This window comes from Gymnogyps californianus, chromosome 10 (genome assembly GCF_018139145.2).
Source record: "Gymnogyps californianus isolate 813 chromosome 10, ASM1813914v2, whole genome shotgun sequence".
NCBI lineage: Eukaryota > Metazoa > Chordata > Aves > Accipitriformes > Cathartidae > Gymnogyps > Gymnogyps californianus.
In genome coordinates, this window is record NC_059480.1 from 9227506 (window position 1) to 9251228 (window position 23723).

The window sequence follows — 23723 nt, forward strand, 5'->3', positions numbered from 1 at the left end:
GTGTCTTCCAGTCCACTGAAAAAATGAAGAATATGTTTGGCTACGTCTACCAGGACTAGGATGTTTCTGAGATGCTAGGAGTCTTAGGCACCAGCATTATGGTGCAATTCTCAAAGCAAATATCCTGCCTGCTGCTGTTAACTTATAGCAACAATACTGGGAATTCTGTAGTACTAGAAAAATGTTAACGTGGTGTCAGTATTCCAAGGTGGATGATCTAGATTGATCCTGGCTGAGAAAAAAATTATTTGGGAATTGGCAAATGTGAAATTCAGAGGACTTGAATACAGTCAATTACCAGTTGATATGTTTTTATTGAAAACAGATGTTGTCAAACAAATCTGATTATCTACCAAACTTGTAATTTGAAAGACTATAAATACAATCACAAGGATGCAATAGCACCTATAAAGTATCTATTTTTGAATGCTAATTAAATGGATTAAGAATTGACTGATATTTTCTAGTACATCACAAATGATATCTGGAGGCTTCATAGTAAAATTGGCATGTTTCCTTCAGTCATCTATGAGTAAATACACAATTACTGACGTTTATGAACAATGCAATGGCTGCCAAGACAGGCAACTGAAAGGCCAGGATTGCCATTAAGAGCAATCAAGCTATAGTTCCTTAAAATAAAACAGGTATTAATAATGCCAAGTTCAACATGGGTACTAAACATCTGTGTATACTACAGTCTCCCAGTTTAAACTGATCACCAGAGATAATGCTGGAGTTCAATTCTATACATGTAACTCAGAATTAGTCCCAGACTTCTCTCCTCTTGTCTTGTGAATTGAGGTTCATAGTCTAAATCTTCTTTTAAAGCTGTCTGTTGTATAATTATTATTATAAAAGCAAATTTTTATTGATGTTCTTAGTTATGGAGGTAACTATTACACTTCTAATTTCACAGCTAAACCTTGCTAAATGAGAAGCTATTACTATGATTTACTGTGGAATTAAAATTTTCTACACTTTACCACACCTTTCATGTAATTAAATAAGGGCAGTAAAAAGAAGAGTGCAATTTCTCTTTTTTTTTTTTTTTGAAAGACAACTGTCAATTACTGAAGGAAGCAAAACTTAGTATGCGTTTATTAAGTACACATTTATGTTGAACACAAACGGGCTGACTTCCCAGCTTTACTAAGCTGTTGATCACCCTAAAAGAATGAATGGCAGGAACATTTACGTAAAAAAAATTAGATCCAAGAGTTAGCTGAAATTCACAAGAATCAATAATGTACAAAAAAGTAGTTCATATCACAAGCTGACACTATTCAGGGATTGTTTGTTTTCACATAAATGAATGCAATTTCATCAAATACCAATTTTTGTCATGGAAGGTAGTGGGACAGACAGTGAAGTAGTATCAATGCACAGATTTACCATTAACATTTTCTGTGAACCTGTCAAATTGCTTCATTTTCATAATATGCATATTATTTTCCCTTTTCAAACAGTTTGTGCCCAATTAACTTCCATTTGCAAAGTACAGAGACTCTCAGAAGGTACTGCAACACTAGGGTTTCTTTCCTTAAACAAGGGACAGCCATTCTAAATGTTACAATGCGAGTGAGGATAATTATACCTTACACTTCACACCACTCCTTTGAAGACTGCAATATAGAATGCACTATCAGTATTTACTAAGCCCTTTTTTATTCTTTTTAGCCTAAGTAAGACTTTACCATGGACCCAAATCCCATGATTAACATCACCTCCTGTGATCATGGTCCTGATTTCTAGAAGAAAATAGTTGTCTCAGATGGTCATCCAGAAGCACAAGATGACCAAAATGTTGCAGAAAACATACCCATTCCTGCAGAGATTAAAACTTGAAATTAAGAATTCCTTCCAATATAATTATCAGAATGCCTCTAGTTTTCAATTCAAGGGAACTGAAACCAACAGAAGTGAACTAAAAAATAAGTAATTTTATTAAATTACCTGACAATATATGACCAAATTTGTTGGCTCTTTCTACCCATATTTTTATTGTTTAAAAAGTTTGATTTTATTTTGCTCACTTCCTAATCATACACATCCATACTGATCTTTACATTTTATTAATGGTATGGAACTGGCTAAAATTTGAAGTTTTATGCAAAAATTTTTATTATGGAGCACATATAAATTTGAGGATTGCTGCAATAATTGTACTCTTCTCAATCTATGTTTGATTATGCCTATGCTATAAAATAAAAAAAAACCCAAAATGCTTTTCTAGGCCAGTAATTGTAGGATTCACTAATGTATCAAAAAGTGCATTTAAATGCAGTATGTGCATTTTAAAACAATGGGTAGCATTTCAGAGTTCTGCCTTTAAAACTTTGTAACTTTGTAAATTTAGTGGTAATAAGAAAAAAAAATGGTTCCATTAGTAACTTTAAGAAACTGAAAAGCATTGAGTGCCAAATGTATGTTGAAATCCTTGAATTCGGTCACTCAAAACCCTCTTCCTTAAGGCGGCTCTGAACAGCTCTTCTCCATTTATTACCTAGCTCAGATTACACCAAAGCATAGTGCAAAGGCCAGGGGAACATCACAATTTCACCCATATTTTCTAGCATCTGTAATTTTTTCACAGGTGTTGCTACAAAGGCAAAAAGGCTCTGACCTTAAGGTCAAATCACAGGGCACTTAGGTGTTGGTAGAACAGAAGGAGCTTAAATAACCATGATTTGCACATATGGACCAAACCTGACTATAGTACAGGCATTTCATTTTTCAAAGTGACTTTGGAAAAGAGGCAAGTATGTGCCCAATACATCTCTATCTATTCTTTGCTGCTCATTTAAAACAACATTTTTTCCCTGTATTGTTTTCCAGTAATCACTGGAACTATTTTAATCAGTTACATAAGGAATAAAAACGACTGGACTAAAACCCTACCTTTACCCTGTGTTGCTTACTAGTCTCACTTTTTCTGTATGTGATCTTAAGCAAAACTTATCTAGGATATTTCTAAATCAGAGTCATAGGATAAACCCATTTCTTACTGTACAAACTTTAATTTGGCACAGGCAATAAAAAAGCGTGCTCCATAAAGATGCATCTAAAAATCCATGCCAGGTGTAATGTCCTGGTTTAAAACCTCTGGAGTAACTTGCACTGTTCTTCTGAATTATTTCAGTATCCTGCAGTCTCTTAACATGTTACAGGGTATCTTTTTTTTTTTCACTCAGCAATTGACCTTACTCCATCATCTGCTGACATTTTCTCTCTCACATATGCTTAATTGACAGATTGCAAATCAAGTTTAAAAAAGCCCCAAAACAACAAAAAAACCCAAACAAAATCCCCCAAACTACTTCGACTTCCAACCATCTCTGCAGTGAAGGTCTTTTAAGTAAGTTGGTGCAGTGACACTGCATTCACTATGGCACTAGAGTATCAGCCATCTGCATTGTTACCAAGGTTAAATTCCAATGTCAGGAGAACTGCAAGGAACCTACGTGCCGTCCCAGGAGAGTTTCTGAAGCACTGGTGAAACAGGAAGTAGTAGGCACTTTTTTTTTGTCTATACCCAAAAGCCACAAACTGCTCGTAATATATTGCATATGACAAGGCATAATCCATCCTTTACACTAAATGCATTGTGGAGTAATGTCATGGGAATGCAGGGATTTTGAGTGGGCATTACAAATCCCACAGCATCAGGAATACTAAACAGCACTAGTATCTAGAAATAACTTCTTCACTGTGTTAGGATTATTTTTTGAGGTCTTTTTTTCCAGTTTCTTGAAGCCAGCCATACATCACTGAAATGCTACAGCACAGAATATAAAACACTTGCAAATATTTTCAGTACTAAAGCAAACTCTTGATATGTCTATTAAAAAATGAGCTATGGAAGAGTTTGAAAAGGAATCTAACAGTTTGGTTTGACTTCAATGACAGCTGAGTACCCAACTCCCAGAGGCTCTTCTAACCCCCCCCCCCTTCCAAATAAGAAGCTTTGCTATTACCTGTTCTGTGCTTGGTAGAATTAGAACAAGAAGTACAATTGTTTAAAGATTTCTCTGGTCAACCTGGGAATCCTATTAACAATATTGTAATAAACCCTTTGAAAGTCTGCCTAAATAATACTGAGCAAAATAGTACTTTGTCAAAAAACAGGAGAAGAAAAAAGTGTCAATATATATGACACAAATGTGCACTAAAGTGCTAGGAGACCACTTAGTTGAAGTGTTATGTTTGGCATCTTGGCAGCACATTGCAAAACAGGGAGACATCTAACAATTTTTCATTAAAGTTCTATGAATAGGCAAGCTCAGACAGGCTGTCAGGGACTCTCTGTTACTGCCACTTGTTCCAGTGCAGAATGGAGGCACTTCTTCAAGCTGAGTCAATTTGAGTCAGTGTCTCATATCTCTGAACACCAATGCACGACGTACAAGTAGAATCATAGCTGCTATCCCTGCAGCCTTGCTTTTCTATGCAGTATTTACGACACTTATTTTAGGTAGCAGAATAGATTAGTTGCTGATGCTTGCTCTCTTGCATCAACCTATGCTCTCTCAATGAAGTAATGGGGTCAGCCTGCTTGCTTTCTCTCTTACATGCGTATGCACATACACAGAGGAGATTTTGCACTTAAGGATGTTATTTTTAATTCATGTGCAGCTCACCCTGTGTGGAGAAGGAAGAGGGCTGTTATACAACTACTTGTCTAAGCAGCAGGTTCAGTCTCAAAGACAGCAAGTCTTTGAATAAAAGATATGTAAGGCATATATCTTCATATGAATATATAAATAAAAGGTACCTATGAGTAAAAGCTATAGATAAAGCTATAAACTAAAAGATCAGGTGTAAGAAGAAGTCTTTTCCAGGCACTGTTAGCCAAAGAGAATACAGTGGGTATCTGGCATATTCATCAATTCAGTGAATTCCTACCTACCCTTGCAATCAGCAGATTAATTAATTATAAACGGTCCATGAAGCTCATGGCATACGCTTTACTGTAAGTCTCCTTAAAAAGCTGTTAACTCGCAATTTATATAAAACTACTCAGAATAACTCACAGAACAACAGCAATCCCATTTTACAATCAGTGAATGCAGTTAATGTGTTTTCATTATCATTTCATCATACTGCAGTATGATAGCATATAAAATTAATATTAATCCTTAGTGCCTACTGTTGAGCACAACCAAAAATTCACCTCAGACTGTAGGGGAACATTTGAGCTCCAGAACAACCTCAGCTCTGTCTTCCTTACCTTCAGTTGCCTTGATCGTGTAACCATTCTTTTCATTTGGTGGTACTTCAAGAAGCTGCATGACCCTGTCCAGCAAACCATGGATAATCTCAAACCCTGGGCTCTTGTTGTAATAAACTGCACAGAAATGCCTGTAGTTTCTTGCACCTACATCTGAAGAAGAAGGAAACAATTATGTTATCTGGGAAACGTTATCACGCTTTCAACCTTGCCTTTTGCATCAGTTTTCTTCTGCTGTACTGTGAGGCACTTGTGGCCGAAAGGAGAAATAAGTACGTAAAATGGCTTCTCTGACACACCTGTCATATAATCTGAGGAAATGATGGGATTTCTTTAACCCACTGGACTTTCACAGTCAGAATGTGAAGAAAGATTTAAAGTATCCTATGCCTCGGGCAGGAAACAGGGTTGTTACATACAAGTATCTTCTACGCAGTGACAGGTACCAAGCATACAGTTAAGTGTTAAAGAAATTAAAAACAGAGCCAAATACAGCCAAAATGCAAATACTCACTAAGTATCAAGAAACTTGTGATGCTGGTGGGAAAGCTAAATATTTATAGAACTCAGCTGCAGAATAACTACCAATACAAAACAACTAGCCCACAACTTGAAATGAGTAATAGCATTAGCATGGTGATCTATGAAAAGATCTAAATTTACATAGATTTGCAAATCACAACTGATGCTTTTCATGATCATCTTGGACATCCCCGCAACCAAGTGACTATGAAAAACTTGCTACATTGCACAAACTCAAGACTGTGACACGAGTGTCTCCTGCTCTGGACAGCTCCTTAAGTCAAAACCCTGCCTTCTCCCTGCTGTAAGTTTCCTTACATTATTAATTTCATCAAAATACGTTTTGGCTACACCATTGCAATATACACTCTCTAGGACTACTGTGGCCTGCTTTGAAGCTTTACTTATTGTGGGTTTCAACATTTTCACTTTTTGAGAGGAACAATCTGGGAATAGAGTAGCAGTCTATTGTCACAGCTGCCAATTCGTAGCAGTGAAATTCAAAATACTGATTAATGTAGTGAACTCGTTTACTGCCTTCAGGTCTTTACTTTCTCAAGGTTAAAGTGCAAGCATGTGTTCAGCAAGGTTGGCATATACAAGGGTAAAGTTTGCTGAAACTAGAGAAGGACTCTTTATGTGACTCCTCTTCTGGACATTCATATGCTTTGAAAGCATCTTAAGTATATACATTGCATTTCAGTTTGGACCAGACCTGCACTTCTGAAGGAAATCTCCTGATCATCCCCACTTACTGTGCTTCTGTTCACACTGTAAAGCAACCCTGCGGCATATAAACCAGACTCCTTTCAGCTGCAATTCAGTCAGGACAGGTCTTCCAGAAGGGCACCTGAATAGCTTCAACCACTGAAGGGCATTCAGCACACATAATCAGACTAGAGCTAGTCAAAAGGACAGCTTACATGCATATAGCATGGACTGTGAGTCATCAGCTGATCTCCTTCTGTACTGCACTGCTTCGTAATATTGACGTATAGTGCAACAAGTTACAGCCAGATTTTCATGCACAGATTTCTTCCTTTTCTAGAGAGTCCTCTGGCTTCTGTAGTCTCCTGGTTGCTTATGTCCAGAAGGACATTCTCATCTTTCTCTTCCACTTAATGGTGATGAGCTATAGGGAGGAAATGTATTTACTGACAGCAATTGCACTCCCTTTAAAAAAAACCAAACCCAAAATCCTTCTGATCTATAAATACTTGTAATGTTTGAGGGGAAAGAGGGAATAAGAACTTCTTCAGTAGTGAAGGAATGAAGAATGAATGAGTACAAAGAGCAAGTCTGTCTGGTCTGCAAGTTAAGGTAGGGCAGCACCATGTGACATAGCTGCATGCCTAGGGCTTTCATATTTCTTTCCAGAAATTACCCAGAAGAAAGACACATGAAATCTGGTATATGCCAAGGTGAATTATGTTCTTTACACAGTCAACTTGTGTTCACACTGAGCATGTTAGGACCTCTGGTCATGAAACACCTCAGCTGGACTTAGTATTCCCAGGAAGAAAAGGCACTGCACTGCATACTGCTCATAGAAAAAGTGTGGTTAAAGATCCTGTACAGTTAGTGACTTCAGGGGAATTACAGCTGCACCTATGGTCTGAACTGTACTTCCACATAGTTCTGGACATAAGTATCAGAACTGAGCGCCTCAGACCTCGAGACAGGTCTTTTCTACAGGCATCAATTGTTTGCTGCTACATTCGATACAAGAAATAAGTGACATCAAAATCAACAGGAGCCAAGCTCAAAACAAGAAAAGGAGTGGATTCTTCAGGCAGCATAGAGTTAAGTAGTGAAACTTCTTCCCCACAGGATTTTGTGGATGCTAGAAGTTTACATGGCTCTGAGGAGGCAGAGGAAGTTCATAGGAGATAAATCTATTGCCTCTTACTACAGACAAAGACCCACGTTTGAGTTGGGAAGTCCCTGAGCTACTCGTGGCCGGAGAACAGGGGAGCACTCTGGAAGTATTATATCTGTGTACCTGCTCTCGTGCTTTTCCCTTGACAACCTCTTTTAGCTAGTGTTACAGACAGGTTATTGGGCTAAACAAGCCTTTGGTCTGACCTGCCATAGCCAATCTCTGTGCCTGATGTTCAGTGAGCTTAAATACAAGCAGAAACTTTAGCACTCATTGAGTGTTCCCTGAACTGTTAATATAGACCACATAAGAAATTAGAGATTATTTTTAAATTAAATTTACATCTTGTTTATTTGCTCCAACTAACCATTTAGTAACAAAAAATCTGTCAAAAACTACACAGGAAAACATTTACCAAGTGACTAGAAATACAAAGATTAAAAAGGACTGCAAAATACAGGAGCAAGAGCCTACACAAAAGATGAAAGCACAGCCTTTTTGAGCCAAAAGTCATTCAAAACTTCTAGGGCAGCAACTTGGCAATACAGCTGCAAGTTCTCTCATCAGTCACTGAAAGCTGAACTTACTGTGGCAGTAAGTCTGCATTTTGTCACTCAGGATCTTTTTCCTGTCATTATAATAATTTGCAGTGTTAAATAATGCTGGAGAATCCAATCCTGAAGTGAAAATGGCAACACAGAAAAGTAAAGGCTACAGAGAAAATATCAATAAACGCAACATCTGATTTCTGGTCTGAGCACGCTGGCTGTTCAGTCCCATTGCATGTATCTCTGTTTCCCAGCTCTACTAAGATACCAATCAGTAATAGTCATGAATGGTGGATAACTTATTTTCATTGGGCAACAGAAAAGAAGAAAATGTTTTTCCCTTCCCTAAGACAGCATGTTCTTTGCGCTAGACATTCAGTAGAATCATTTCCTTTTTTTCTGTGAGTCACTATGCTAGCAGAATTTGTGACAACTATCTGAATTTTAATTTCGTTATTATTCAGATAGCCAATGGCATCTTCAGATCACTATTCTTAACTAAAGCATCAGAAATAAACATACACAACAATTTTTATACCTCATGTTTTCCACTGTAGAAATCCTTGGTAAAGGAAAGGATGCATTTTCAAGCATTCAAAAAAGCTGTGTTGTAAAACTTACTCCTTTACAGAGTTATATTACAACACAAGAAGTTCATTCACTACAGGCAATAGGAAGAAAAAAAGAAAGTATTAGAAACTGTAGGCAAAAGCTGGCGGATGTTAGAAATGCTTCAGTTCTTTATAACTCACTTAAGAGATCTCTTGTGTCATGCCATGAAACAGTTCTATTTTTTAAATGAGCCTGCCAAGTATGTCAACCTAAATTATATATATATATATATGGATATTTCTGAGACTTCAAAGCACTTCCTGGGGATGCTGCTGAAAAACAATCCAAACGATGGGCAGCTGGTTAGCAATATGTGAGCCAAAAGAGTGCAGAGGAAGATAAAGCAGTGTTGTACGCTGCCCCCTTCCAAATTAGAGATACTTCAGAAAAATGACTTGGTGATCTGAAACGGGGCACCTGCTCATTTAAACTTGTCTTTTAGCCTCACAAAAATCCCGAACTATTTTCTGCATATAACTAACACTTCCAGACAGTTTGGAAAAATGCTTCAAAATATGGTAGCAGCTGTACTCACAAATGATGTAAATTGTGCTAAATGTATGCTACCATAAGCTTGCCAGATTCTCCAAGATCACTGGTCAGAGGTGATTTTCTAATGGATTGATTTCTTTCGTTGTGGTAAGGGAGAGAAAGGGTATTCTCTGTTAGGACTGGTGGTGTAAAGTCATGATTTATATGCTGAACTAGTGTAACTATCCTACCAGAAGTGACTATCTAGTGTTACAAGTTAACCACACAAATGCTGTGTAACGTATTCAAAATCAGCACATTTCCTCCTGCCTTGAGAAGAAATATTTCTGCTCAGATTTGGTTCCATTTAGTTATATTAAATCTGGCACGCGTTTTGCTAATTTAGTATGTCAAACCTTTCTGCCAGATATGTCTGAAGACAAATATGTTCAGTTCACCTTGGTAAGCATGAGTTCTGTGTAAGAAGGTATTTTATTAAAAAACAGTGTGTTTAAAAGAGCTAGGTTCATTCACACATGAATGACTACAAGATGCCATTTCAAATACAGTTAATGTCAGTACTCTTTTGACCCATACTTTTTAAATTATTAATTGGAAATTCTGCATGCCAAAATCATGAAATAATAAAATTAAATTAGTTAGTCTGATGACATAAGCGTTCTGCAGGAAATCTCATTCCATATGTGAGAGGACAACCCAACATTTTTCAGTGTTTGCAGAGTTATCAGTTATTTTTGTCCCCTCCCCTTTCAAACTGTTTATTAGGCAAGTTTAATTTTGGAAGTAAATTTGGGAAAGATAGTAGTTACCCTAAATACAACATTAAAAACAATTTCAGATACTGTTCACAGTGTGCAAGTGCTCAACCCATGAGAGGGCTGCCCAAGAGCATAGGGTGCAAAGCTGCTGCCTCAGAAGTCTTTATCTTTCATCTGTTGCAATGATTCCCATCAAAGTGAAGTACACTACAAAATCAGTCTTCATAAAACTGTTAAGCAGCCATTCACATAAATGAAAGCTTTCAAGAGCTACAGTTAACACACACAAAGTAAAAGTAACAATTTAACTTGCAAATTTTATAAAGCCAGAATAAACACATTCCTTAGTCCAAGATAAATAGCCTCTTGGTTCTGAAGAATGCTAACGCTATGCTGCCATCTGTACCATGTTTTTTGCATTCTAGCTAACTGCATGCCCAACAAGGAATGAGCTGCACCACCAAACTGTCTGTATTTAATAAAAAAAAGTCTACATGGTTTGCTAAAACTGATTATTTTGCTTGGCAAGGCTTTTTTTTTTATTTTAAAAAAAAAAGTAATCTACAAATTAAATTCATCACCAAAGCAATTTACTTGCCATTTTGTTTATGCCTTATATAAACCTTTGTTTTGCAGATCCCAGATACCTTAAACACAACCACTAAAATCTGAAACCAGATAATGAAACAACAGAACCATTTCTGCTGCTGAACTTAAAGTAATGTCAGCCTTTTTCACTGAGAGGCAAAACTTCATTCAGAGTTGTAACTCAGTGTACATGCACTTCCTCCCAAAAATTGTACGTTGTGCACTCCTTTTCCCCAATATACCAAATAAAAAGAAATGAATCAGTAAATTTTAGACAAATTTTTAACATTTAAAAATCCATTTTTACAGTTCATTTTACTTTGATACATTTTTCCAGATAAAAAAGATAATTTGAAATGTTGATCCTGTACAGTGAAATCAGTGCAAAGAGGCCCCAAAACACAGGAATGATTTCACTGAAGCTTTTGAGAAGTGAACTAGCTGCTTTGGCTGTTTCACGTAAAACAATTAAGGTTACAGAACAATTCAAAGGCAGCCACGCTTTCTTAGCATAGTTAGATGAAGTGGAAAGATAAGGAAAATCTTTTTATAGATGATGGAAAATTTTATACTGTCGAGCTTCTTATTTATTTATACATTTTTATATACAGACTTGCTCCATTCTTTACCCTATATCTGTGCTACCAATCTAATTCTTCACATTGGTTGTCAGTCTTCCAGAAGATAACTTTGGAGAACCAGTACAAGCAATCTTGTTTAAAGATCATGGAAAGATGGAAAAGGGATTCATGTCGAGACACACTGACCCCAAAATTTTCCTCTGAATTACAGCTCTCCAGAATGGAATCTGTCTGCAAATACAACCTGCTATTCCCAGGCTTGAGACGTACTGCTTTTCAGTTGGCACAGCACTGCACATCTTTGAGACGGCAGCAGTTTAAGCAGGCTCTAGTACTGTAGTAGCAGCATGCCTTTGATATTTATGACTTTCCAAGGTTTGTGCCACTTGAAAACATTACCAGCAGGTAGTTTTCTCTCATGATTTACTTCCCTGATAAGAATACAAAGGAGCACTAGATTAAGAGCAAGTACAAATGGGTACATCAACATAAGCAATTTAGAGCAGGTTCTTTTTTGGTGCAAAATCGTCTTGCATTTATCCTTGCAGTCTTGCAGTATTCTTGACAGATTTTAAGGGATATGTAGATGCCTAAAAATATTTGCAATGTACCTACCTGCACTTTTGAGAGAGCATTTAAAATGGAACCATATCTCTAGCCACTCTAAAATCTAGCCTGTTATGCCAATCTCTTAACTCTTGTGCTGTGCACATAAATTAAAAAACCCAATGTAGTACGTAATGACTATTACATTTTTGAAGAAATACAGATTTACTTACTATTACCATTTGGTATGTAAACATATTTCCATTATCAAAGATTTTGAGGAACCTTCTCTTACCTGTATTAGGATCTTTAACTACAATGTCAGAAATCTCAAAGAGTTTGAGAGGCAAGGGCATCTTTCGGTTAGCAGCAATAGTTTTCAGTAGCCCAGGAAGGAGGGTTGTACGTGCCACCTGCAGGACAAACATGGATGCTGCAAGTGAAATACCTTCCAAAAGAGCTCGTTCGTTTTCTTAATTTTTTGTTTTGCTCATTTGTAACAGGAGGTTGAAAGTAGTCAGGTGCAAATACTGCACTTATCTCTTACATTTAAGCATGTTTGCTTTAGAATTATTAAACTTCAAAATGTACATTCACTGCATGTTCTTTATACTGCATTTTCTGAAAGAGCATATATGTGAGCTTAAGAATAGGTATCATTTCACAGATGCTTGAGCTGCAGCGCAGGGTAGAAAACCAAACAATACAGAAAGAAGTGCAAAAAAATTCCCATAAATTTAATCTCACTTATGCAAAAGGCAAATACTAAGTGTTGTTTTGGCAATATTAAGTGCTATCTGAAATATTATCTTGATACCTCCTGATATCAATCAATGATATAGGCAGAACCTAAGTAACAGAAACAGATATATTCAGATTCCAGTTGTGGACAACCTGAAATACATAGAAAATGTATGTGAAGAACCCAGCAAGAGGTAATCATATTACTGTTCTTACAGATACATTCACACGTATATCCTGTGTTCTCCATTCAAATACTTCCTTAGAGGTACACTTCCCCCCCCAAACTGGAAGAGTCTGATTCAGTAAATCTAATGGAAAAGGGATGGGAGTGACTGTTTGCTGCTTGACTGCAGGTAAAAAGTTACCATGTGCTCAGCCACAGTTACTTCTTATCATTGGTCACGCAGCATTTCTGTCTGTTTATCCTACTTTTCCTAACCAATGAAGAGTTCCAGCTGCACACTCAGCTGGAAGAGGGTCCCTGGCACCATCCTGCCCTTGTCTTGCTGGCAGAGGACAGGGGATGGGGGAATAAGCTATTCTGACAATCCCATCACAGTTAACATCTAAAGCTGAAAGTTTATAGTGCATCACAAAGAGTAATCCTTCCCAATTTTCAGGGAGACCTACAGATTTTAAAAGATTGAGGCTATTTTTGCCACAAGGAATATTCAGCCAATAATGTAACTGCTTAGCAGCATTGCTACTGCAAAGACCTGCAGTCTTTGAAGAATAGGAATCTGAAATTGTACCTGGCTAGAGGGGCTGCCACTTTTTCTCTTTTTGTTCGCACTCAGTACTGTTTGTTTGTGGTACATTCTATATTGCTCAGTTGTAATCACCATGCCAAATGATATATATGAACACGTGATAATAGCCTAAACAGGTTACAACAGCGTCCTGCATGACTGGTTATTGCTAGTACCAAATAGAACAGAAAATACATGAAGGTACCCAAAAATTCTGTTCCTGAATCTCAGAGCAGCAGAAGACTGTTTTAGTATTACAGATAAGATCTAGAAAGGTATTTTAGACACTCAGAGAAATCAGACTTACTGAAGATCTTGAGGAAAAAAACCCCACAAATCACAAAACATTAATACCCACGGACTGCTGAAACTTTTCTAAACCTTTCTAAAGAGTGTTTACCTTTGTATTTCTTAGGTTAGAAACAAAAAAAGCCTCTAAATTTACCTTCTCTGTAAACTAAAGAAAGCATCTTTTTAAAAAAACACTCTCTAAAAGAAATAAAAAAACTATGGGTACACTTTTAGGTATTTTCAGAATTGTTGAGAATACTGTACTTGAGCTCTCACTCTCTGCTCTAGCAAAGATCAAATGATCTAGAAATGGGTATTAAAATACTTAAAGAGCAATAGAGACTTTAAAAGGAAAAAAAAAAGGAAGAGTAACAATGGTTAATGATTTTTAAAAAAACATTTCCTATCCAGAGCTCTGGAAGTTTAGAGATTGCCAGGTCTAGTAGTTCCATTTATACTGAATGGCTTTTCTAAATGAGGGAGTTGATCAATCATCTGGGATTTTCTGTAATAAGACAGCTCAATTTTGACACATGCTGTCACACAGAGCATTGTATTTTATATTATTGAAAAGCTAATAGTATTTCACACCGAATAAGGTATTTCTCAGTGAAGGAGTAACAGAAGATGACTGCTACCAAATTTAGCACATAAACATGCATGTCCTCTTTAATGCAGGAAAAGTAGCTCTATAGTTTATAAATTTTATTTCCTGTTGGTTCCTTTCCCTCCTCTTTAAATACAGAATCTGTGACAATGTTGCTCGCAAAATTTGACCTGAATTATCTCACCTGAAATTCTGCAGTTTTGGGGTTTGCTATGCGCACTGCTTTTGTTGCAGAAATATCCATGCCAAGTTTATCTGCAATGTCTTCTTGAGAACACTAAGAGGAAGAGACAAAAAACCAGCAAGGTCAAATAGTTAAAATAGACAGTAAGCCAATGATGAAATTTGATATCAAAGAATGAACAATGCAATTGTAGCACTTGCTCTGAGGCCCCATAACATATGCTCTCACGTGCAACATCCGCTCATCATAAAAATTAAGCCCCAGTCTTAAGACTAAGTAGGCAAACTGGTTTATCTACAAATGTTAATTACTAACCAAAATAAAGCTAGTTTAAAAAAAAAAAAAAAGGCAAGTGTTTATTTAGGCTTCTGTTATGGATTGCAGTCATCTGTTTTAAACACAGAGGCTCAGATTCTGCCCCCTGACTTGCAGTGGGTAAAGTATTTTATTCTGAAAATAGCACTTGTAAAGGGACTGGTATTCGAGCTTTCTCACAAAGATAACAATCCCTTGGGGGCTACTTACAGAAAGGAAAGTACTGTCTATGAAAAACAGGTCATATGGCCAAGCCTTCAATTTTCATAGCTGCACAGGATTCTCATAGTTCATTGTTGTTGTTGTTGGTTTTTTGAGTTGGAGTATTTTTAAAGCCTGTATTCTCAAGGTGTATTTTTAAGCTGGTCAGTAAAGCAATACACATGCACGTTATCAGGCTCAGACAATGTCTGTGCACATACAGCAACAGATGCTACTGATGAGATCCACACTACAGATTTCCAGAATTTATAGCTTTATTAATGTATTAAAGAAACCAATAGCAGACTAGGCATGTAATTGAGGATTTGCTAGCATACTGCAGTCTCCCAGAGGTGTTCCCTTTGCACTGGCAGCACTCCGAAAAGTGTGTTGATAGACCAAATGTGATGAAAATGAGCAGATGACACCATCTGAAAAAGTGGATTATTGAATAAAAATAAAAAAAAAAAATCTTAAATGAATGCTGACCTTAAGAGGAGAAAACTGTGTTAAACAGTTTTCAGATGTGTATCTAAACTATGGTATGTTACTGTGATTTAACTAAATGCATTTTGGCTAAATTGGAGCTCCTCACGGAAAGCAATGTTATTGTGTACAAGTATAATCTGGGGCTCAAACCAAGAAACAGATTGTATGCACAAATACATAAGCAGTGTTTGTCATGTAACACTGGGCTACAGAATGTTGTAGCATAAATGATGTTTGTCATAGTCATAGGCCTCACACTGGTGTTTTAATAAAGTGTTGGTGACACAGCCGACTGTGGGTTTCCTCATGCCACAGCAGAAATACAAATACGTAATGTGATAACATGATATACTGCGTGATCTTACAAAATTCTGCTGTTGCAGTTCATAAAGGTCCTCAGTTGTAGTGATGTAATATATTCAATGTTTTTAAGCATATTACTTAGTGCTGAAAAAATTGAATTGTATTTATTAATGAATAAGGAAAATCTATGAAAGCTTGACCATGTTACACATATTACTTCCCCAACATGGTACTACCACAGGTAGTCTGAATATCTTTGTCAAATACTAGCAATGCAGGAAGTAATACTAGTTATTGTCCTGGTTACTTAAATGAGTTAATAACAAAATATTAAAACTGGAATATATTTTTCAGACTTCAGAATTAGTCCAAATTTTGCTTTTGAAGCTCCATGAAATCTGAAGGTGTTAAAATTTTATTCAATCCATTTGGATTACCAACTTTGGTTGCAATACCTTAACTTTTCAAATGCGTGGAAGTGTTTTAGGAGTCTGCATCACTGTATCTTAAAATCTTTGAGTAAGTTATCAAAAAATAATCTGTGATCAGATAACTATCTCTTAAAAGGTTGTGTACTTTCGGGGATGTATACTTCTGGCCATCTAGTAAGTTTTAAGTTCAGGAAAAGGTTGAGAAATTCCACAGAGGTTTTAATAGAATATGTGATGGTAGCTCCCTACATGCTAAAATGTCCACAAATTGCACTTTAAGGCACAGGCTTTGAGCAGATCTTGCAACAGAAAGAATTTTCTAAAATGTATAGTGTATTTTCAATAGCTGACTATGCCAATCTCCACGTATGGACAGTTACCATATATGTTTGGAGGGCATGGGGGTGTACTTAAATTTTTTTTTTTTTAAAAATAGTAGATCAGGTTCTCTGATCCAGTTAACTATGGCAAAGAGGTATGAACAAGTGGCCATGACAAAGATGGTGTTTCCTACTGAACATTTTATTTCAACAAAACAATCCTGCTGCAAAATTTCAGTATTAGAAATTATGCCAGCTCTTGGTACTGGAGTGGCACATGCTGCTGCAGAGTCCTAATTCTTGGCAAAAGACTACTGGCATGGCTGTAACAACATGAATAATACCTGCAACCAGTGGTAACAACAATTACTATATTTTTATTTGTTCTGCCATGCAAAAAAACCCCACCTGTGGTGAAATTTACAGAGGAATCTGTGTCCCCTTAGTGTGCATTATAACTTTTTTATAGGTATTCTTAAAATAAACTCTTTGCTGACTGAATAACTATGTATCAGCTTGGTATCTAATGCAAGGAATCATGGGCAAGTGACAATACTAAAAAAAGACAAACAGAAACAGGGTAATCTCTAAACTGTAGTAATATCCACCGGAAAGTACTAAATTTTTATGTTTGTTTTCCAGATTATCAAACTAGGATGAATTTCACATCTGGTGATCAAAGTCTCGAGAGAGACTTGCTGTCTTACAATTTCATCCTATCAAGTTAAACTAAAAACAGTACTTCAGCAGCTATTTTTGCCTCTATACTTAGACCTACATGCCACATTAACAGTGACTCATTCAATTTCTCTGACCTACAAACTCACAAAATATTATACTATAATTCCAAAGCACTAGCAAACAATCACCTGCCAAAACAGTAACAGATAATACCGGTACATTTATACAACAACATATCCTCAAGACCATCCTCTGCAGTTTTGGCTGCATCGCTGTTCCAACATGCAACTAAGAAAAATATGAAATCAATATAATATACCAGGGCAAAAGTGAGTGCTTCAGTGAATCCAGCAGCTGCCAAGTCCAGTCTCAGAAGTTCTGTGAGCTTACTGAGGGGGAGCTAAAATGAAACAAAAAAGTTTTCAGCTTCCTTCTAAAAACATTTTTCTATGCTTTCCCGAGGTGATTCTGCCTGTTACATTATGGCGAATTCACTAGGGAGGTAATATGCTTGTGCGCTTAGAATTTGTGAAAGCGTCAGCCGGCTGCCTTTAGGCTTGCCTGAGGAAATGAATCTCCCAATTAGAGATTTAATATGGGCTCCCTACTTAAACCCCGTCTTTTTTCAAGTACCAGCAACCGCTGGTCTTGGACTTATTCAAATCAGTGGGGCATCTGTTTTGTATCCTATCCATGGTAAATACTTCTCAAGGCAAAGCATGTCAAAATATTTAATTCCTAGGTTCTGTTTTCCCCAAAGCCCTTCTGGCATGCACTAGTCATTTACTGACAACAGAGCGTTTATTTGAAGGGGCAATCTTACTTGATTAGCTATGGTGTACGTTTTCGGAATAGTCATCTGAATGTTGTTATAACCATAAGCTATTGCTGCATCTTCTACGATATCACATGCATGGATAATGTCCGCTCTGGTAGGAGGGATTTCAATCTCTATATTGTTCCCATTCCCTATGACGTGTGACTTCAAACACATCCTAGTCAGCAGCTTTGCAAGGCTTGATGGAGTTTCACTGAAACAAAACAAGAGAGTAGTAGTTTATGGATTGCTATATTGACTGGCTTTTTAAAGTAATCAGTGTTTCTGCTGCATTGCCTTATATCCTGAAGAATCTCCAAGTGCTTTATGGACTGCACATACACTTAGCGTTCGATCAGACCCAGCTCAGATTCTGACTCTTGAGATGGTAATTTTTCTTTACTTCATAACAGTTGTGTGAGGCCATAAAGAATCATTCACCTTCCTTGAAAACAGGGGAAGAAGACTTACAGAATTGATCTACTTACCCAAGATAACCCCTGAATTCTTGATAATTTAAAAAAAAAAAAAATCACATAGTGTAAACATTTTTAAAACAATGCAATAATCAATGTTTTCTAGTACCTTTTTCATGATTAATGAAAACTCTGTTTTCATTTGCAATAACACACCTGATTCCTATTTTCTTGTTAATGAGTTCAGGTTTCACCTTCTCTTTTCGGTAAGCCAGTTCCTAAAAAGAAAGACAAAGCTTTTCAGCATACACAATGCCTGCCATTTCTACCTAAGAGGATTCAATTTTGACATCTTAGTAATCTAGCTTCTTCTAATTACAATACTAAAACGACATCCACAGAAGACAAGGGTGGAATATTAGGCTAAACTTCATATTTTAAGGTAACAGGATTCTTGAACACATTATAGTACGTGACACAAAAGCTGTTCTTGGTTACGCTAGAAGGTTGAATGCAGCATGAAATCCCTGTTATTGAAACTTCTGATAATTTCTGATATATGCAAGTAATAGAGTTGCTGAAAGTTTCTAGTCACCAGTTCATCGTAAGTCAAAGCCCTAAAGCAGTGCATGGTCATGCATGAGATCTCGTGGTCTAGTACAGATCAAATGACTTTTAGGAGGAAAAGGAAAGAAAACTTTCTATTTCCGTATTGGCACAGAAATATCTACCGGTATTTTACTTAGAAAGTTTGCAACATTTTTAAGAAAGTTATTTTGTATGTATTTACTTAGGTGTTTCTAAACTTCTAGATATACAAATCCTTAAAAACCTTAGCATCTAAAACTTTGGGGATTTTTTTTCTCTATTTTACCTAGGGAAGCTACTTTGGTTACTGCAGAGATTTCTGTTTTGTTGGATATCTCTTAAGGATTCTAGGTCTTTCCTCTGTTGATTAAAGCTGACATTGCTGGAAGAAAAAGCTAAAATACCACTAGAAAAACTCTCAGTAAAAATAAGTTTCTTTCCCTGTAAACAGTTTGTACTTGCTTGATATATCTGATTTTATGAACTCAGCCAGATCTCTGTCTGTCTTCAGTTACTTTCAGGAAACAGGAGGAATTGCTTTCTTTATACTTATTAAGAGAACAAAAAAGTAGGACTCCATTACTGCAAAGAGGTCTGCCTGGGACTCTGAATGCAGGCAAACCTGCACTTGAAGTCAACATCCTGCCTTATAGACCTTTATATAGTTGGAGTCTATAAAGTGAAAGACTGAAAAATCCAGTGTTACAAGGTTATTTTAACTGAAGGGCATTAAAGCTTCCAGATCTGATAAGTAAATTATGCTAAGGCTGATTTCAGTTGTCCACTGGTTTAAGCCTGAAGGACCTCTTCCTGCATTCATTTTTCCTGATTTGGAACACATAGGTTTTAAAGGCTTTAGACACAGATTATGACCTTTGATTGCAATCTTTACTTGTTCCTGAAAAAGTTCGTATCACATGAACTCTAAACCACAATAGTGGTTACCACTCATAACTTTAAACCCTACCCATCTTTTTGGAGTATCAGGCTATGTCAGTGGGACTGTATTTTTAGCCTTATCGTAAATGAGTGTGGAGCTTCAGAATGAGTTTCCTAGATAAGGGGAAGCTGGAGCTGGAGTTATTTTTCGTGGAGCTAGAGAAGGCCCTGACTCACTAATATACAGATAGCGCCAAGCTGAGCTTTTACACTACACCTCAGAACCAGTATATACTGCCCCTGCAGAAAAAGACGACAAAGTCACTCTTAGCAGACTTTGTGTAAATAAAAACCATTCCCCAAGGATACTGAGATATCATTATGCTTACCGGATAGATGTGGGTCTTCCCGTTAGGATAAACTACTTCGGCTGCTTCAACACTGAGGGAGACAGAAAAACAGAAGTAAGAATGTTTTTAACACATGGCTCAAACGTAATGTCTCTGACTGGAGATTTATACTGACCTGAACGGCTTCTCACAATATTCACTAAACATCGTGACTATAATATCAAGAACAATTTTTGCCTACAAAATAAAGATAATAATCACATTGAAATCTGTCATCTACTTGTGCTGAAGTAGAAAAAATATCTTAACAAAAAATGGGGAAAAAAATCTTGTCTTACACTCTCTTCATTCTATTTAATAACTTAACAACCAAAATCCCAGCAGTCTAGAATATTAGATTGACTTTTTAAAAATGTTTTTCTTCTGCTGCAGACACATTTATGCAAAAACTTGAAATCTTTGATTTTCAAGGTTCTGAAGCATTTCTATATCTTTGCTAAACTCTGTTCTGAAGATACACAGGGTCTTTATTACCAGCTGGAACTGGGTCTTCCCAACCTTCAGTCTAATTAGTCATTTCACTGAAGTGCAAGTGAGAATGTAGAGGCTGAAGGACTGTGCATTATTTATTAACATATTATTAAATAACCTCACCTGCAAAATCTTCTGTTTTACAGTTAATATTTTAAAAGATTAGTATAACAGAACATAATCATGAGATTCAGACCAACTTCTCAATCTACAAGGGTTGTTTTTGATGCCCCAGCATAATTTCCTTCATGTAAACAGAATAGCACTATTTTTACTATCAAGGCAAGCAGTAGCAAGAAGCAGTTATTTATTACTTTGCTTAGAAGCCACTCCCCAACGTGCCAATTTATTTGTGTCGTTAACATATCATTGTGTAGTAGGGTAAGGTAAAAGAGTTTTTGCTCTTAAGTGTCAAGATACACACTTTAGAGAAACTATCAATGAATGCACAACCTATATTCAAGAACAAGCAATTATAACTGCTAGGCTTTCATGCTTTGGCTTTGTTACAGAATTTGCATATGGAAATACTTCGATTGGACAATTATTTGCACAGCATCCCTGCTTGAAAAAGATAACTAAGAAGAAAAAGCGTCGGCTTCCTTCCCACAGCCCAAATCTTAAGTAGGAGACAAAATAATTCTTTACAAAGAGTATTGTGGCAAAATAGGCAGTCTTAGTGAATTTTACTCTTTTCGAAGCCTTTCAGATTTAGAAAAACTGCTCAACAACAAAAAAGCCCCTAGTTTACTTAAATTACTTTCTCGTACAAACTGAACACTTAGTGTCAACGTAAAGACACAGTAAAACCAAAATCCAATGAAAATACAGCACTGCCTGTAGAGCAAAACTAAAACTGTGTTGAGGGAATTCCACATAGTCCTACAACTTATCCTGCCCTTTTGAAATGGGAGGGTGGCTCCATAAAGTAAATGCCTGGCTATTTTAGGTCTTTGTAATGGAGCCCTGTCACCCAAAGGGAAAACAATATTACAGCATATCAAAAGCAGGAAAGATTAATTTACCTTTGTAATATCTGTGCCTGTACATTCAATAAACACATTTCTGGTGTTTACGCTTATTTTTGTATGATCTCCTAAAACATGTGAAGACAAAAACATGTTAAGAAATGTTATTACTTTTCTCGCAATCACACTGATACTGACTCCTTTTGTGATTCAGACAGATCATTGTCATCTTCCGCAGCTTAAAAAGCCACTGTCTACTGCACCAACATTCACAATTCTTACCAGAATAGCAGCTCTTTTTATTTTTAAATTTATGAATCAAAAAAAGGAAAAAGATAGACCAGATTCACTGACTGGGTTGTGCTTTACATTGAAAGACACACAAATCTACACAAATCTATCTCAGTATCCAGTTGAAGAAGCAAACTAGCAGAATAGTGGCCATCTGCTGGTTGCAAAGTGGTTCTGCACTTCCAGAGCATCTCGTCTTTCCTGGCTTTAGTAACATATTTGCATTTGATGTGTGACGTGCGTAAGCAAGCAGCCTTGGACAGGAATGAGTTAAATGGTTTTTAAAAAGTGATTTAGACTGATGAATATCCATAGCTACTTCTGTGAATAACCAAGATCTCTTGACACTTGACACTGTCTGCTGATATACTATGGGTTTGTCTACATTAATGATTCAGGTTCTAGTATGGGTTCCTTTTAGGCATGAATTTGCTTTGTGTCTGTACTGGGAGTCATGAGGTGTGCACTGAAGCGCATCACTGATGCACTTGAAACTGTTTCTCATCTGGAAGAAGCAAGGTAGAACATACACTTAGGGGCATCACCTGAAGTGTCTCTCTTGCAAATTGGATGCAAAGTCCCCAGTAGTTGGTTCCCTACAAAAGTGGGGTTCTGTTAGTAAGCCACAAGCAATCTAAAGGAGCTGTACAGAAGTCTGCCTCATATTGTCTGTTAGGTATAGATGTGCAGTGCATACCTTGAATGAATGTCACTGCTGGTAATCACGCAGCATGGACATACATAGTCCTAGAATTGTATGGGATTGTGCCAAATTCAACCTCTTTGTCCTTACCTTTCATCGCACCATTCACTAATGCAGATGCACCCCACAGGAGGCAAAGGGAAGCACACACTTGGATACACGTGGGCATTCTTGCTTCCTTTGTTTGACCCTGAGCAAGTCATTCAGCTTCTGTGTTTTAGTTTCCTACCTGAGAAACTAGGTCACAGCTAGACTGAAAGTTAGGTGCACTGAAGACCTTAAGACTGAGGGATCTTGTATTCCCTTCCTGTGGATGCTGTGCGGTACCTCTTTGCAGAGGAATGTATTCAGCATTTCTGGACTCACTTCAAAGCAAATACAACCTTTCACTTAAGTGCTTGTAGATAATCCAAAAAAACAATACAGATGTTTACACTTCATTATCTGTTTAAGAAGTACCTTTAACCTGGAAGCTTTTCTCAAATACTGTTGTTTAAAATAGAGACAGGTATTAAATTTAGCTCAACCTTTTTAACTGATAAAATGTAAACAATATGCAATGCTTATACATGGAACACTCCAAAGTTGGAATAAGCCTAACAAAGAAGGATCAGACACAGTCCTTGACAGCACCTTCAGTTCAGAACAGTTGTTCTTACCAGTCCCTGCCACAGTTTGAGCTGCCTTTTAAGAAGATTTGGGTTAGCTGTTTAAGATATGGATGAGATCAATTAGGAAAAATACATCCAAAGAGATTATCACTGCAGATTTTATCAGTCAGTGTAGGGAAAGTTACTGATTCTTGACCTAAATATATAGGTATACTGAAATATCTTTGTTACGGGAGTAATTCTTGCTGTGTCATTACTTGGCTTAAGTAAACATGGTTCTCAAAAATCACCCATAGTTTCTTCTGCTTTCAGAGGGAACCCATGTTTAGAAACAATGCAAAAAAGTCTAGACCAATTTATTCTTTTTAAGCCATTAAAGTCTTCTGGCATCACTTGTGTGATAGCAAAAGGATCTACAAGAACTGGTTCACACTGCTGATAAATGCACGGGCTTAAGACCTAGGTGAAAAGTTCCCTACTGTGACCACATAAAATGGA

The 23723-nt window shown here is 36.9% G+C and overlaps 1 protein-coding gene across 1 annotated transcript in view; it reads right to left on the bottom strand.

Annotated features, from left to right (window-relative positions):
• FARSB (phenylalanyl-tRNA synthetase subunit beta) overlaps positions 1-23723 on the bottom strand; it is a 41659-nt gene that overhangs the window by 11720 nt on the left and 6216 nt on the right. Inside the window, exons 8-16 of the mRNA XM_050902410.1 lie at positions 21678-21748; positions 20297-20358; positions 20161-20212; positions 18521-18582; positions 17895-18102; positions 17391-17471; positions 14332-14424; positions 12052-12169; positions 5231-5383 (exon numbers count right to left, since the gene is read on the bottom strand). Of these exons, the coding sequence (XP_050758367.1) occupies positions 5231-5383; positions 12052-12169; positions 14332-14424; positions 17391-17471; positions 17895-18102; positions 18521-18582; positions 20161-20212; positions 20297-20358; positions 21678-21748 (900 nt within the window). The remainder of the gene's footprint in view (positions 1-5230; positions 5384-12051; positions 12170-14331; positions 14425-17390; positions 17472-17894; positions 18103-18520; positions 18583-20160; positions 20213-20296; positions 20359-21677; positions 21749-23723) is intronic.